Here is a 16,249-nt window from a genome sequence, read left to right on the forward strand (position 1 = left end):
GAGACAGCATGGTGGGCTGGCTGTCATCGTGGTGTGAGACAGCATGGTGGGCTGGCTGTCATCGTGGTGTGAGACAGCATGGTGGGCTGGCTGTCATCGTGGGGTGAGACAGCATGGTGGGGTGGCTGTCATCGTGGTGTGTGACAGCATGGTGATGTGTGACAGCATGGTGGGGTGTGACAGCATGGTGGGGTGTGACAGCATGGTGGGGTGTGACAGCATGGTGGGGTGTGACAGCATGGTGGGGTGTGACAGCATGGTGGGGTGTGATAGCATGGTGGGTGTGACAGCATGGTGGGTGTGACAGCATGGTGGGTGTGAAGCATGGTAGGGTGTGACAGCATGGTGGGGTGTGACAGCATGGTGGGGTGTGACAGCATGGTGGGGTGTGACAGCATGGTGGGGTGTGACAGCATGGTGGGGTGTGATAGCATGGTGGGGTGTGATAGCATGGTGGGGTGTGACAGCATGGTGGGGTGTGATAGCATGGTGGGGTGTGATAGCATGGTGGGGTGTGATAACATGGTGGGTTCTCGGCCAGCGTTGTCGACACTAACTTATCAGTCATCAGTTAAAAGCGTTATCAGTCAGTAACTGTAGCTAAGTTACTTATGCAAGGTCATGTTTATGCAGATAGTAATGATGTATTTTGTATTCTATGTGTGTATGTCATGGTGTGTGTGTGCGTGGGTGCGTGCGTGCGTGCGTGCGTGTGTGTGTTTATACGTACGTGCAAAGGTTCGCGCGTGTGTTCATGTTCACGAGATTAGAATTGCTACCCATTCAAACAGCTCATTGGGCTACACACAGGCGAGCACAATTGTATTATTTAACTGAGCAAAATATAATCAACTTGTTTTGTGGAAAATAATAAACATTACCTAGATAAAGACAGCTCATATTTATTCACACGGAACATAAAGCCTCTCTGCGAGATAGCTTCACGAGCTACGCACGCGTTCTCCACTCACGCCTATATTACTGCCTTGCTTCCTCCACGTATCAGTCGTATTGGGGCTAATTATTCTAGCATTCAAGATGTTTTCGAATGCAATTCCTCTGTAAACAAGTTTGGCGGCGTACTCGCGTCGCAAACCTTGACCGGGTCAGTGTTCGCATTACATCGTGCCGCTGATCTTTTGCTCATGAATGTGTGACGCCGCGTCGCTATGCAGTCAGAACGCCACGGTGGCTGCGAACGTAAGCGCTCGTCCACACGACGGGAAAATAACCAAGCGTTATCCGCCTATACGCGAAAAATGAAGCTTAGGTTTTTTTCATTTTTTTTTAGAAAATGCGCACCTGACCCGAGGTTTTCGTGTAGACGCGGCTTATGAGCGCCTTCTTGCGAGAATTGCTGCGTCCTTCTTTCTGACATATTCCTAATCCTCTTTGTTGTAATGTGTTGTTGTCTCCGTAAGCGGCTTGGTGGGATTCTAATACCATATTTTCAACTCCTTTATGATCACTGAGCGACGATTATACGAATATCACATCGTTTGTTTATGATGAATTTCTCTACGCAGTTCGCTAGCCAGCCACGTTTTGAATGATTTTGATGATCCGAGATTTTATTAAATTTTATCGATTATAATACGAGTCGATTGCCTACTTGATGTGTTTCGAACAAATTCGATGTTAATAACGTTTGTGATCAAATTACAGCTATTGCAGTAGGCTATCAAAGAATAAGAATGTTATAGCATTTGATCGATTCGTCGTTTTCAGTCCGGATTGACATCGTTTGGTTTGGTTTGCTCATCGTCGTCGTCTTTTTTCTCGTCTGCCGACAGGTGACGCAACGCGTGCAGGTCAACCTACCGCAGGGACAGCTGACCGTGCTGCGGCTGAGCCCGCACGTGCCGCTGTACGACCTCCTCACACTCGTCTGCCGCGAGCGCAACCTCGACGAACGCCAGGTGGCGCTGAAGCACCCGCGCACGCTACAGGACCTCGATCCAGCGCGATCGCTAGCCGACTATGAACTAAGCGAGGTCACCGTCGTCACGACAGTGAAAGGTTCGTGCGTGTATGTGACAGAGTGTGTGTGTTTGTGTGTGTGCGTGCGTGTGTGCGTGCGTGCGCGCGTGCGTGTGTGTGTTTGTTTGAGTGTGGGTGTGTGCGTATGTGTTTGTCTGTTTGTTTGTGTGCGTGCGTGCGTGCGTGCGTGCGTGCGTGCGTGCACGTGTGCGTGCGCGCGTGCGTGTGTGTGTGCGCGCGCGTGCGTGCGTGTGTGTGTGCATGTGTGTGTGTGCGCGCGTGCGTGCGTGCGTGCGTGCGTGCGTGCGTGCGTGCGTGCGTGTGTGTGTGTGTGTGTGTGCGAGCGAGCGTGTGCGTGCGTGCGCGACCTCCATGCAGCGGTGAGCGGTATTTATGTTGTCTGCTAACGTTTGTTATGTCTGCCGATGTGTTTGCGACGTCTGGTAAGGTGTTTATGTCGTCTGTCAGCATGTTTTCACAATGTTTGCACCGTTTGATATCTCCACCGGTGTGTTTAAATCGCATGCCGATGTGTTTTCATAAGATGGTTATGTTCGTGCGGTGCGATTAGTGCGGTGTTTATGGCATTAGTTGTTTTTTGAGGTGTTTGTGTGAGAGGTTACATCGGCTGCCGGGGAAGTGGCGGCCCGTCCATATCCGCGACCTGGGAAGTGACCTAAGGTGCACGGCACGCACGCAGAATTCAATAAAATAATTCTAGTTTGAAAAAATTTAATTAAAAGAAATAAGAGAAACGGTTTCGAATATATAATAGAAAAAGTCACATCATGGGTCATTGGATAGGCCAATGAATACTATACACGTATATATACGTGATATTCGTGATAATACCGATGTATCGCTGCTCTCTCACAATCTTCTCAACAAGGCTGTCTATCTCCCTTCTGTTCCCAAGCAAAGACCAGTAGTTACCACTAATCATTCAAATACCTGTTGTTAAGCAGCTATAAGATCATGTAAAATGCATTCTTCTGTTGGAACGGAGGGAGAGCAGGGGACGAGAATAGCCTTGGCAGTCGAATGCGGACTGGACTGCGCTTTATGGAAACGCACTAGTCATTATGCTATTTACGTGTGAACACAGAACACGCATGAATAAGAATGCTTGTGGAGTTAAGCGCTCATCATTTACAATACGGGCCTCTGTTTAGACAATATAGTACAACTCTGTGCATCGCACTGAACCCAATACATAGTGCTATGGATAGATAAACCCTAATTACAAATCACATTATATATTCATGCTTTAGGAAAATTTAAGTTTGGGAAATAGTTACATTTATAATGTAATATATTTGTGTGCGTGTGTGTTGTAGGTAAGCGTGTGTGTGTACGTGCGTGCGTGTGTGTGTGAGTGCGTGCGTCCGTGCGTGCGCGCGCATGCGTATGAATGTGTAATGTGTAGCATGTAGTTGTATGTATGTCGTATATATGATAGATTGTGACCTAGTGCTAAAACATGCTGATAACGACGGAGATAATATCAAGAAAACATAGGTAAACGAGCACCACGATATTGCATTATTGGTGTTTATTGGCCGGTATGTACGCTCGTTAGCTATCTGTCACTGACCTGTCGTGGTGTTGTGCTTTTAAAAAGGTGCATCGGAGATGATGAATGTTGACGAGTACCCACGCCAAGCAGCGCCATCTAGTGTTGGCCAGCACACGTCCGCCAGCAGTGAAAAGGACCAGAAGAAGAAGCACAAAAAATCCTTTCTTGGCTTCATAGGAAGGAAGAAATCAAAGGACAAGCAACACCCACAGAATCTGGTAGGTTACTATAGATTGATTACTTAGTTGAGAATACACTGTCTCGGCTTAGTCAGTGGTGTGTTCGATATCTTCAGAAGTAGATAATAGGGATCTACTTTTGATAATAGGATAGGATAGGATTATCTACTTTTGATATCTTGTAAGGTTACTACACAACTAATCCTAAATATGTAGTCCTTTGCTCCGCAAAAGGTCCGAGAGGGCACGTGTCCGAATAGGTAAATGGGTAGAGGTACTGTGCAACTAGCAATAGTGCTGGAAGATGGGTGTTGGAATTGCATATTTTGATTAGGCTGTCAACAATAAAGAATCATTGCGTGTGAATGTCTCCACAGGTAATCTACTGGTTTGATTCCTCACTGATTCGTTGTACTAACCTTGGATGAGGTATATGTGAAGTGACAGTAGTGGCATGCTTTTATTGCAGCTGTAGTGTAACATAACCACATAAGGTACACACACACATACACACACAGCAGCCGCCGCAGCAGCAACAACAACCACAAACACGCAACTTGGATAACGATACGACATGGCGCAGTGCAATACAATGAAATGCGGTGCAGCACAACACAACACAACACAACACAACACATTGAAATAAAAACGTTAATAATAATTGAACAACAACACTGCCACCATCAACAACAAAAACAACTCATAGCACTAACTACTAGCACAACTATATAGCAATATCATTGTTGGTACCACTACGTAAATGTTGTACAACCTGTTGTCCTCTATTGCAGTCGGTGCATGACAACAACCACGTAGAGGCACCCCGTCGACCAGCATCATCTGCGCCAGCAGGTGGCGTCGCCGTATTGCCAAAGGATGCCGTGCTCAAGGTCACACATTCTGGACCCGTGCAAAATGAAGCCAATAATAAAGAGAAGACGGTGTCCGACAACGGCCACAGCGAGACGCCCATAAAACCGGTGCCTGGCATAGCTAACGATGTGTCGTTCACCTCCGTTGCTGGTGAGAAGGTCGAAGGAAAAGTGGCTACACGGCCTGCGGGAAAGACTCACCACAAGAAACGGCATGCACCTGCACCGCCCCCTCCCACTCAAACTCAGTTAGTACGTGTCCCTTGCTTCTTCCTTCTCTGTTCAGAGTACTAAAGTAAAGTAGTATGTAATATATATAGGCCTATATATATTTATTTATTTATATATATAAGACTATAAAGTAAGTTACACTCATGCCTGCAATGAATCATATTTTGTGTAAAAATCGCTTTTCAAATGTACGATTAGACGAGTGGGAGTGGAGGCAAGAAGAATCCAAAAATTGAACAAAACATGAATGAAACATCAATAAAAATATTCGGGGAGGTAGTATTTCCACGGTCCAACGCATCTCCCATTATTTTCAGGCTATTCCAAACGTCATATAGGCTCGTCTCTCTAATCAGCATGTAATCGATATCACCCTTTAATTTTTATCTTCGTGAGATTTGCAGTGGGGATTATTTGTAATACGAGTTTATCTTTCTTTCTTGGCAGGCTAAAGTCGTTGAGAAGATGCCTCACTCCAGACACAGCTCTGATTCTAGCGGCTACCACGAGACTCCGTCCGCTTCGCCGGACAACCTGGCCAGCCCCTATGACACCCGCCTTACCAACGAGACCAGTGTTGCGGAAGTTAGGTGACTAATCTTCTCCCCTGCTGTGGAGCATTGACATATTGTGTTTGATTACGGTCGCTCCTATTATGATTAGGGCTGTAACGACACACAAGCCTCTCGATTCGATCCGGTTCTCGATATTAGCCTCTCGATTCGATTCGTTCGATTCGATTCCCAAAATATTGAAATATTATCTTATTTTTTATTTTTTCATTATTTTGCAATAATAAATTATTAGAAATTGCCAATGAATACTAAATGGTAAATAGACTAGAGAGTCTAGAGAGTATATATACACTGCACAGCTGCTGAGTAACATTGGTGAATAACACTCCACAGTATATAGCGTAGTGCCGCCATCTATTGGAGGAAAAAAGAGGTATCGAAGTGAAATCGAAAATACGGGGAAAAATATCGAGAATCGGATTGAAGGAAGAGAATCGCGATCCGATTCGATTTCGTTGGATCGTTACAGCCCTAATTATGATACAAGTTTAGCAGAAGTGGCTGAGACACTGGGCCAAAAATTAAAGCTAATGGCATAAATACATCACTAGGTCCCTAGTGTTATGTATTTGCTTATACGCATGTCATAGTAAGCCTATATGATATATTTTGTGAATAAACATCAAGGACTCGTGCCCACATATACACAACGCGCAGAGAGTTGGATGCACACGCACGCACATACACACGAATGCACGCTCGGACACATGCAGTACATACTCATCACGTACAGTCGGTCGCACACTAACATCTCAACATTCAGCATGTGCCCACAGGTGTACACGCGCGCACACACGCACGCACGCACACACACACGCACGCACACACGCAGCTACTTGAACGGTGTGAACTTGGCATTGCAGTACTACACAGGATCACAGGAAGAAGAAAGCGCCAGTTCCATTCATGCCTGCGCAGCCCTCGCCAGAACAGACACCACCAGATGGCAGCTCCGACACAGCCAAACATCAGCCGCCAAAACAGCAGACAGAACCTCAACAAGTTGTTCCCATGAGAAGAGGTGTGTAAAATGGCTAGTATTCACTTGCTTGCTGTAGAATAGACAGGAAAATAAAATAACCAGGAATATCTTAGTAGTACCTAACAAGCATATAACCAATAAGAGACCAAGTTTCCTGCACTTCCGCTTGTATTATAAGATGGTGATATCCCTGCCAATTAATTATTTGCATACAACGTGCTGGTGACATTTGTAGAGTTTTCACTCTGCCAAGCCCTAGAACTCGCAGCATAAATAGAAGCTAATCATTCTCTTGCTGGATAGATACATGGTAGTGATCAGTACAGTAATCTGTCTGGCAGCGAACAATTTAACATTTTTTAACAATAAAATTCATCATTGGTGGTTGGTAACTAGATAAGCATTAGTATTTCAATATCTACTTACAGGTCAGATTTCCTCTACCTGTTATTCATTCTAATAAGCATGAGAATAACTATGGATTACACGCATGCACGCACAACCGCACGCACGTGCGATAGCACACGCACACACACACACGCCCACACCGCGTGTATACATACATATCTATCCATGCATATAAAATCTACATATTTGCTTATGCCGTAACCCCTTGCTCTGGCGTTCTGTTGAGTAGCATTAGTATTCAACACTAACCGATTTTCCTCCATAGGTCGTAAAAAGAAGCAAGCCCCGGCTCCTCCCCCCAACACGAAATCGCTTTACATCTCCACAGACACGCCCCCCATTGACGTCTTCCCCGTCTCCGACCACCCCCTGTCGGCCCCACCTTCCTCTCTCGGCACCCCCTCCCCCGGCGTCAGCTCCCACTCCCCCACCTGCACCGACTCGTCGCTCGTCTCCGAGCCGGAGGGCGGCGACGCCCGCGGGGAGAGTGACGGTGGCGCCCGCATCGTCACGTATTTCGGCAGCAGCGACGTTACGACTTACGGCAGTAGCACTAACAATACTAATGCTAGCGCTAACACATCCGATAACCCGAAGGGTAGGTACACACGGCTGGCCGTGTAGCGTTTTACCCTAACACCTGAATTCGTCACAGAGTTGCGGTTGACCTATCTGCCTGGCGTAATTGACAAGGCATCTCGATAAATTTTTCTCGATGTTCCAAAAGACAATGCTTAGCAACGAAGTAGACATGCCACAACGTAGACAATTTGCATGCAAGGCATAACAGTGAAAAACACAGCATAAACGGGGCTTGACTGACCTCATAATCATAGATCTGAGCTTGAGCAGAATGATAGGTCAGTTGTTTGCTTTGTCAGTGGCTCGTGAGCATAATCAGATGATGAACGAATATTGTTATAGCTTACCTAGTGTGAAACTGTAGTGCAAATAACGTGCGTTTTGCGAGTGCTTACATGGTACGTCACGCGTTGCTTTTCCTCACGTCTATAACTTATAAGCTGTCTGTCTGTTGATGTGTCCGTGTGCAATATACATGTACGTATGTGTGAATGCGTGTGTGCGTGCACTGTGATCACTCACGTTTGTTATTGTGCTCACATGTATACGCGCTTGCATAAGAAAAGCATGCCGAAATATATGCGTGGGTGCGTAGATGATTTCCTATGCATGTAATTCTGTTCACATAAGTGCACGTGTAGATAAGTGCATGCGAACATAAACACAAAGACATACACATACATATACACATGCACATGCACATGCACATGCACACGCGCACATGCACATGCACACGCACACGCACTCACACATATATTTACTTATACATAAACATATGCAAATGCGTATATACTTCAATGCTCGTCTAAGTGAGTGCGCACGTGTGTACGTGCGTGCGTGGATGTGTGTGTGGATGAGTGTGAGTGCATACTCACATAGGTGCACGTGTAAGTGAGTTTGTATGTGTGTTTGTGTGCGTGCGTACGCGTGTACTAAGTTCACGCGCAGGTGAGTGTGATGATAAGCGCGTGCATACGCATGTACGCTGGTGCACGTGTAGGTGTGGGTGCGTGCGTGTGTATGTGTGCGTTTGTATGTGTGTGTCCGTGTGTGTGTCTGTCTGTCTGTGTTTTTGTGCATATCAGTGCGTGCGTGTGGGCGGGCGTGCATGCGTAGGTGAGTGTGTTTGTGTTCGCGTGCGTGCATGCGTGAATATGTGAGTGTGTGTTTCCACGCACATGCACTTCTGTGTTGCTGACTCTCGCTTGCTTGCACTTGCAGTGTCTGCGCGCGTCGTCAGTGAGAGCAGCAACAGGTCGTCTGCCAACGAAGTCGACATGCACCAGTCTTTCCAAGACATCATTGCAGAGGCTGAGCAGCAGATCCAACTAGAGGAACAACACACACGCGGTGAGCAGCCTGCTGAAAGCCCCTTTGCAATTCGCTATCTAAAGACCATTTCTGACCAATCAGATTACGTGTTACTTTTTAAACCTCAGCTGACCAATTAGCATGAGCATTTCATTTGTCAGTTAGCTCTGTTTTTGCTTTAAACAATGTTTTTCGCCAGTGAAACTACAACCCCTATAACATAATCTCTTCTTCAAACACGTACGTATATCTTCATCTCTAATCGCTTGCTCTCTCTCACGATCGTTGCAGCGCCGAAACTCGAGGTGAGTGAGTTTGTCGAGGGTATGCACTCGATGACGTCGGCAATCGTGCGCGACGCCACCACCAGCGAGCTCGAGGCGACCAAGAAGACCGACGATGTGTCCACGCCGCGATCGCCGCCTGCCAGCGCTGACTCCAAGCGCGACGCGACTTCGGAATCGCTGCTGCTTGCGGCGCCCCCTGGCAGCGAGCAGGATGGCGTGCGCAAGCAGATCGTCGCCTCCTTCAATCAGATCATGGCAGACGAGAACATTGAGACGGCGACGCCGATCCGCGACGACGTCACGCGGCCACAGGGGGGCACCACCGTCGGCAAGCAAGCGCCGATGTCGCGGGAATCGAGGTCGGCCGAGGGCTCGTACGCGAGCCGGGAGACTGTCACCGTGGCAACGACGGTGCGAAGCGAGAGGCAGGCCGCGCCGACAGAAGACGCCGGGGGATACGCGGCGCGGCGACAAATAAAAAAGGAAGAGGTTCACATCGCGCGACAGCAGCAAGAGTCGAAGCCTGATATCAGCCAAACAAATGATGCAGGGCCGGTAAATGCCAGACCATCTGAGACCAGGTCCGTAGACGGCAGAGCGGTAGACGCAGGATCGGTAGCCGCACGAGCGACAGACACCACACCGGTAGACGACGTGCTGGACTGGCAATACCAACCGCTTCCTCAGCGGCCGAAGAAGAAGATCACTGTAAACCTGACAGACTTTGCGTCGGTGAAGCGCAGTGGACTGCACACGGAGCCGGTTGCCACCGGCGACCGACCTGTATTTCGCACGGTCCTCGCCATCGGCAATGCCCCGCATGTGGGGCCACCGCTGCAGATTACCAAGCCTTCCGATGACCGCAAGGAGGCGCCACAGCTGCGGATTGGCGAGCCTTCCGATAACTACCAGGTGGCGCCACCGCTGCGGTTTGGCGAGCCATCTAAAGACCGCAAGGTGGCGCTACCGATGCGGTTTGGTGAGCCATCCGATGACCGCAAGGTAGCGCCACCGCTGCGGTTTGGCGAGCAGCCTGATAACTACCAGGTGGCGCCACCGCTGCGGTTTGGCGAGCCATCCGATAAGAAAGAGACAGGCAAGCGTCAATTCAACGACCGCGATACAGGAAACCATCCGACACGGTTCGAGCTGACGCCCGCCGCGCCCACCCACAGTGGTGGCGCCACCGCTGCAGCGACGTTTTCTGTCACGGGCGCTGCACAGAACTTCTCGGAGGCGAGCGTCTCGGTAACGAGCAGACGGGCGCCAGCAGTGCAGACACGCTGCCACTCCACAGCCGAAGTGATGTCGGCGCGACCCTACACGGCAAGCGAGCCCGTCTCCGCCACCAGCCGTCCGAAGGTGCACATCCCGCCGGCGAAACATGCCGAGTACAAGCCGCCCTGGATGACCGCCAGGCAGAGCGACGCCGCACCGCGCAAGACCGTCACCAGCCTGAAGATCGGCGGGGACGCGGCGGTGGCGCCCCCTGGCGACGATCTGGAGCGGCAGTTTGCGGCGCTGCAGAGCCAGGCGAGCGCGTGGCAGCAGCAGATCCTTGCTAACCAGCAGCTGCTGCAGCACAACGCGGCAATCCCCGAGGAGCGCCTCCTGGTGCTCAGCGAGCTGCAGCGACAGATGCTCAACCAGCAGCTCATACAGCAGCAGCAGCCGCCGCACACGCAGCAGGGGGGCGCCACCACTGCCCCGCCTGTTCCCGTCGACTTCAGCGTGCGGGTCGCCGCGCCGACGACGACGAACCGGTTTGCGAAGAGCGCCTACTCGCCAAAGCCGTACTCGGCTCCCCCACCGGCGCCGCCGCCAGATATGCGGAGAAGCTTGAGCTCGCCCGGCTACTTTCCGATCAGCAAGGAGTCGCTGCGCGCAGCGCTGAAGCCTGTGTCAGAGAGGAAGGTGCGCGAGAGCGATCCGAGGTTTGGCCCGAAGATGGCGCCACGAGAGGAGCTGATGATCGCAATCCGAAACACGGGCGGATCGACTGGCTTAAAGAAGGTATGCGTGACGGCTGCTCTTCTTCTTCGTCATCATCTTCTTCTTGTCGTTCTTTCTCATTCTATCATTTGTTTCATCATTCTTTATTGAGGATATGAATCACTGATGATACAGATAAAAAAGAAAAAATGTGTAAAAAAATACGTACGTCTGTGCACTCATCGTGTTTTCGTGTTGTCTGTCACGCTCAGGGTGAAGATCGTGCACACTTACCGCCGCCAGAGAAGACTCCGCATGAGTCCCTGCTGCAGTCTATCATCGAGGCAGGAGGGACTCCAACACCAGCAACGAGACAGGTGGGGCTCAACACACACTGTCTCAGTTTGCCTCCATGTTGTCCCATTGTTGTTCAGTAGTGCAGCATCGGTTTGTGAATTGTGAAGTGGCCTTGGGTGTTGCAGAATTGCGAAATATTTCAATGGTCTGGTCATTCATGAGCATTTTTGCATCTTTTGAACATATCTGATTCCCAAGTAAGTGCATACAGTCAACCCTGAATTAGTGGTCACCTTTATGTAATAGACGCTGGCCTATAAAGAACACTTTTGGTATATCCCGATCAGTAACAGTTTTAAAGTGAAACCACCTCTATAAAACGGAGGTTTGGCTTTACATCAAAAACTTAGATCTGGGAGAGTACAGAGCTCGGATTCATTCAAGAGTTATCAAGCAACGAGTTATTGATCACGTCATCTTTACACCTTCTGGTTTTAGTTGTTCTTTTGGCACGCATGTCACATAATGTTGGCACAGCAGTAGCGCTAGCTTTATCACTTGTATTAAAATGTAGAACGGTGGAAGTTATAGTGGTAGAGCTAGCTCAGCTGCGCTTTGTACAAGCCCTTTTTTGCAGGGCCCTTCACAGGCTGTATAGGGAGTAACTGGTGTGCAGGGAGCATATACCTTCAAATTTATTTCATTCGCTATTTAAAAAATTTGGTGTTGGACTTTTTTACGCAGCTTCACCTTTATTTTGTTCTCTGCTACTTTTCTTCTAGAAAGACTCTAACTCTACACTCTCTGCTACGGTAGTGAATGCGAATGCACCAGGGTATAACGCAGTGGCCAATGGTGACGCAGGTGTCGGGTTCATGTTAGCCAATGGGAGCGTGGCGGGCAGTTCAAACATTGACAAGCCACTAGATGGCGGCGGTAACTTTACCGTGGTGGTCAACGGAAAGACGCCACACGTTGCGAATGATCGCTCGTTACCGCGTGAAAGGTCAGAGGTGGCTTCAAACAGTTGGAAGGAGGAGCAAGTGCCAGCGGTGCCAAAGTCCCCGAAGGATGACGTGATAAAAGCTATAACGAGCTCCGGTGGAATAGCTGGTCTACGTCAGGTGACGAGTGCAAACAGTGGCCATGCTCCAACACAGTCTACCTGTATATAACGCACGCACGCACGCACGCACGTACGCACGCACGCACGCACGCACGCACGCACGCACGCACGCACTCACGCACGCACACACCCACGCACACAACTAGCAGCCTAACTAAGCCATGACTATACCTCTAATGTAATGCTATATACAACCTATACCCACCTCTTATCTACCTCCATATTTACCATATAACTAACATCACACCATGCAACTATGTGCATACAGTAAGGCTATGAAACTTGAGCCTATCTTTACCTACCTACCATCATCACTAATATCGTTCCATAACCTTGGACCACCTACCTACCTGTTCACAGCTAACAACAACCCACAAAACTATACCATCTTCCTATGGTACCTATAGTATGGCTAAGAGGGTCTATGTCCCCCAGGGTATACCGGAACGTACCCTGATACTATCTAATATGCCGGACCGTACCTCGCCTACTCCACTAACGAGTCTAGGGAGTCGCCTACGCCTACTCCCTAACCCTAACAGTAACCCTAACCATATCAAATAGTTACCAGGGTACGTTTCGGCAGCAACCTGGGTGACATAGACCCTATGAGCTATAGTATGCCTAACCCTGCTTACTCATGCATACACTGTAACTAAAAGCAACCCACAAAGAAGCAGACCGGCAGTACATTGCAGCCAGCGATCAAATTTAGCGTCAGGGAATCCCCCGAAATTTTCGCCAAGGTGGGGTGGGCGGTAAATTAGTAACGAGACAGTTCAGTGCCAAGCTGGTGCAAATCGGACATCTTGCGTGTAATGAAACTGGTTGCTAACGATTAGTGACATGGCTTCTTGCAGGTTTCGCCAAGTAAGTCATTTCATCGAGAGCCATCTTCGGTCATCTTTCGCAGCTCGTCGGAAACATTCTAAAACATTATCAAAAACCAGATGCGAAGAATGAGACGCAGCGGTGGCCGTCACGAATTGAGAGAGCATTGTGGCCATTAGAAAGACAGACACCAAACGAGAGATGACAGAGGACATCGGGGAACTGAGCATGGAGCGAGAGGCGAAAGTGGTCGACGTGAAACCGGATGCGAAATGAGAGAGGACAGTGGCCGTCTAGAGGCTGTACGCAAAATGAGAGACTATGGTGGCTGTTGGGAAACTGGATGGTGACGATGGGGAAAGGTGATGTCGGACTGGAACTTCCACCTCCAGAATACGCAGCTCTGGAGCCTGTAGTGACGATGCTGAATGTGTCAGCAAGTCATGACGAAGCATCAGTAGGGCCACTGTAAGCATATGATACGATGATGTAACAGTGTTCGGTTTAGACATTGGTCCACATAAGCAGTACAAATGCTTCTCGTACAAGCAAAATGTTAGACGGATTGTGAACACACCAACAGATATGTTATCTGAGCATAATTTACACTAGACTATTACTTAATTAATTCGACTTGACAATAATATTCTCGTTTACAATAAGTTTTTTTATGTGTGCATAATAACTAATAGGCCGTATATTAATTAATAATTTAGTATTTAACAATAGGTTCTGCTAGTCTGCCTTTCGTCCCACGTTTGAATGGGAATATATTGTATGCAGATGGAGCGTGTCAAGAGGTGTGCAATTACTACAGTAAAATTATGTACAGAAGCTAGTTAATATAGAATTATAGAGTTGAAGGTTTAAGCAGACGATTCCGCCCAATGTGGTAGCTAAGCAAGTGTATACCAAATTCTTTACATTTCATAATTGGCTACACAGTCTTAGTTGCATGTTAAGTTTGGGGCGCTGTGGTAAATATTCGGTTGTATATGGCGATATATATACTGGTAGATTTACCACAGCACGCATGTGGAATAAATTAACCAATCACTGATTGAAATAAAGCGAGAATGTGCAGCAGTAATAGAAAAGTGTTCATCAAATCAGAGGATTATGGCTCCTATAGTAGCAGGGGTGGATTCAGGATTTTTGAAAAGGGGGTGTCCAGGAAGAAATAAAGGGCACTTTTTCCTGCTTACTTTTTCTGGTGTTTTAAAAAGCTGTTTTAAAGGCCACTTAGGGGGTGTATGCTTTGGGGGATTTCCCCCAAGATTTTTAAAAAAAATTGGTGCATTCTGAGAGAATCTGAGCAGTAATTTTGATGTCTAGAATGCAAAAATTTATCAGATCCGGTCCCCGGACGCCTGAGGACCCCTCTTTGCCCATTTCTAGGTTTTTATAACGAATTTACATATATATAAGTAAATCTTTATCAGAAAAACTAGCGCTAAACAAGATTTTTTTATGGAGACAATATAAGAGAAGTGTGTGTGTGTGTGTGTGTGTGCACGCGCGTGTAAGCTTTGTTTCCTTTTTTTGTGGTAAAAAGGTGGGGTCCGGGCCCCCTCGGCCCCCCTTCTGGATCCGCCCCTGAGTAGGTCCGTGGTGCAATGCTATATTATTTGACAATAGTAATTTTCGTGTATTATTTATCTAGCCCGTTTCAGGAAAATACAATAACGTCAAAGATGGTTTAAGGTACTTCAGTGGTAATATAATTAACTTGGTGTGTTCACAGGTGTGTTCACGTGTAATAACAGAGCAAACGAGTCCTTCCTACTACAGGGGACCTGCTTCTAAATCAAATAGGTTGCGTGTATTGGCATATTACGTAAACCAAGTATATACTACCCGTGATCAAAGTACAAGTCATTTTGCTATCACACATGTGACAAATAATATTCAGCGTGTAGCAATAATGTTGTCGCAATGGACTGCATGTTTTACTTAGGGGATTGATAAAAGCATGTACCGGAAACAAATGATTCTTTGACTACTAAACGTGGATTAAATAATATTACGTAACAAATAACGACAACTTTATTCTACCTCAGTGTGATTCAATCCATGGTCAACGTTGACATAAACTTTAGTCCGTGCATGTACTGTTGTGACCCATACTGCTGCTGCTGCAAAGACAGCATTCTGTAATATACTTGCATAGATTATGTCACATCAAACTAGCTGCGGCAACACGTGCCACGATTGAACTTGCCTGTTGGGAAGGGTGAAGTTTGTATGCGTGAATGAATATATTTTTGTAATAACTGACGAATATGAAAATTAAGTATGAAACGAATTCCGATGATTGTTAATATGTGGCATTGCAGGGCTGTGCTGGATTGTTTGCGAAAGGTGTACAAATAGTTCGCTGTTATGTTTAGTTTATAATTCGTATATCATTTATTTTACTATGTTCCATTATTACTATAAGAGTATATAAGAGCAGATACCAGAATATACAGCTTGCTTTACGTTGACATGAGTCTGAATTAAGGTTGCTTGTTATAATTGATAAAGATATCTTACTGTGGTCGACAGAGTTAAAATGTACCGTTTGTGGGCAGACATATAACTATAGGTATGAATGTAGAATGGGTTGTTGGAAAATATAAACTGATATCTACACTTCAATAGTGACTTCACTAGCTGTGTGAACAAAGTTTTGGCTGTAGTCAGGTGATGCAATCTCTCTACTGGTAAGTTGATTGATGTCCAGTTTCTATGGAGGCTAAACCTATATGGCACCCTGGGGCAGTTTGTTTTTTATCCAAGTGAACATGCACGACATTGTTGTCGAATTCCTTGTATGGCAGTAATAGTGTTTTTTTTACAAGTACACATACCTATTACATGTGACACAATAACATTTTATATACCGTTCGACTATGGTGTACTGTACTTAATTGTGATCCTCCATGCCTTTCTCATGTGATGCAATTTTAACACGTTAATGTTATGGTTAGCACCTACTTTGCAGATATTCCCCTAGAAAAATATTATATTAATTTACACTTTTGTACAGTATCAAATGTTATATTTAAGCTTGCGTGTCTTGAAACTCCTCCAGGGAT

At 47.1% G+C, this 16,249-nt stretch overlaps 1 protein-coding gene across 6 annotated transcripts in view; it reads left to right on the forward strand.

Moving 5' to 3' along the window:
* Positions 1-14,308, forward strand: part of LOC106810371 — a 100,843-nt gene extending 86,535 nt beyond the window's left edge. For 4 of the 6 annotated variants that reach the window (XM_014813693.1, XM_014813701.1, XM_014813710.1 and 1 more), the window contains 11 exons: positions 1,794-2,019; positions 3,602-3,774; positions 4,527-4,859; positions 5,286-5,428; positions 6,277-6,434; positions 7,069-7,401; positions 8,607-8,735; positions 8,988-10,996; positions 11,188-11,292; positions 11,995-12,336; positions 13,199-14,308. In XM_014813693.1, coding sequence (XP_014669179.1) covers positions 1,794-2,019; positions 3,602-3,774; positions 4,527-4,859; positions 5,286-5,428; positions 6,277-6,434; positions 7,069-7,401; positions 8,607-8,735; positions 8,988-10,996; positions 11,188-11,292; positions 11,995-12,336; positions 13,199-13,270 — 4,023 coding nt within the window. In that variant the 3' untranslated portion in view covers positions 13,271-14,308. The remainder of the gene's footprint in view (positions 1-1,793; positions 2,020-3,601; positions 3,775-4,526; positions 4,860-5,285; positions 5,429-6,276; positions 6,435-7,068; positions 7,402-8,606; positions 8,736-8,987; positions 10,997-11,187; positions 11,293-11,994; positions 12,337-13,198) is intronic. The other 2 variants (XM_014813729.1, XM_014813720.1) reach the window with 2 other exon arrangements.
* Positions 14,309-16,249: the final 1,941 nt, after the last annotated feature.

The sequence above is a fragment of the Priapulus caudatus genome, unplaced genomic scaffold (assembly GCF_000485595.1).
Source record: "Priapulus caudatus unplaced genomic scaffold, Priapulus_caudatus-5.0.1 Scaffold16, whole genome shotgun sequence".
Classification (NCBI taxonomy): Eukaryota; Metazoa; Priapulida; class Priapulimorpha; order Priapulimorphida; family Priapulidae; genus Priapulus; species Priapulus caudatus.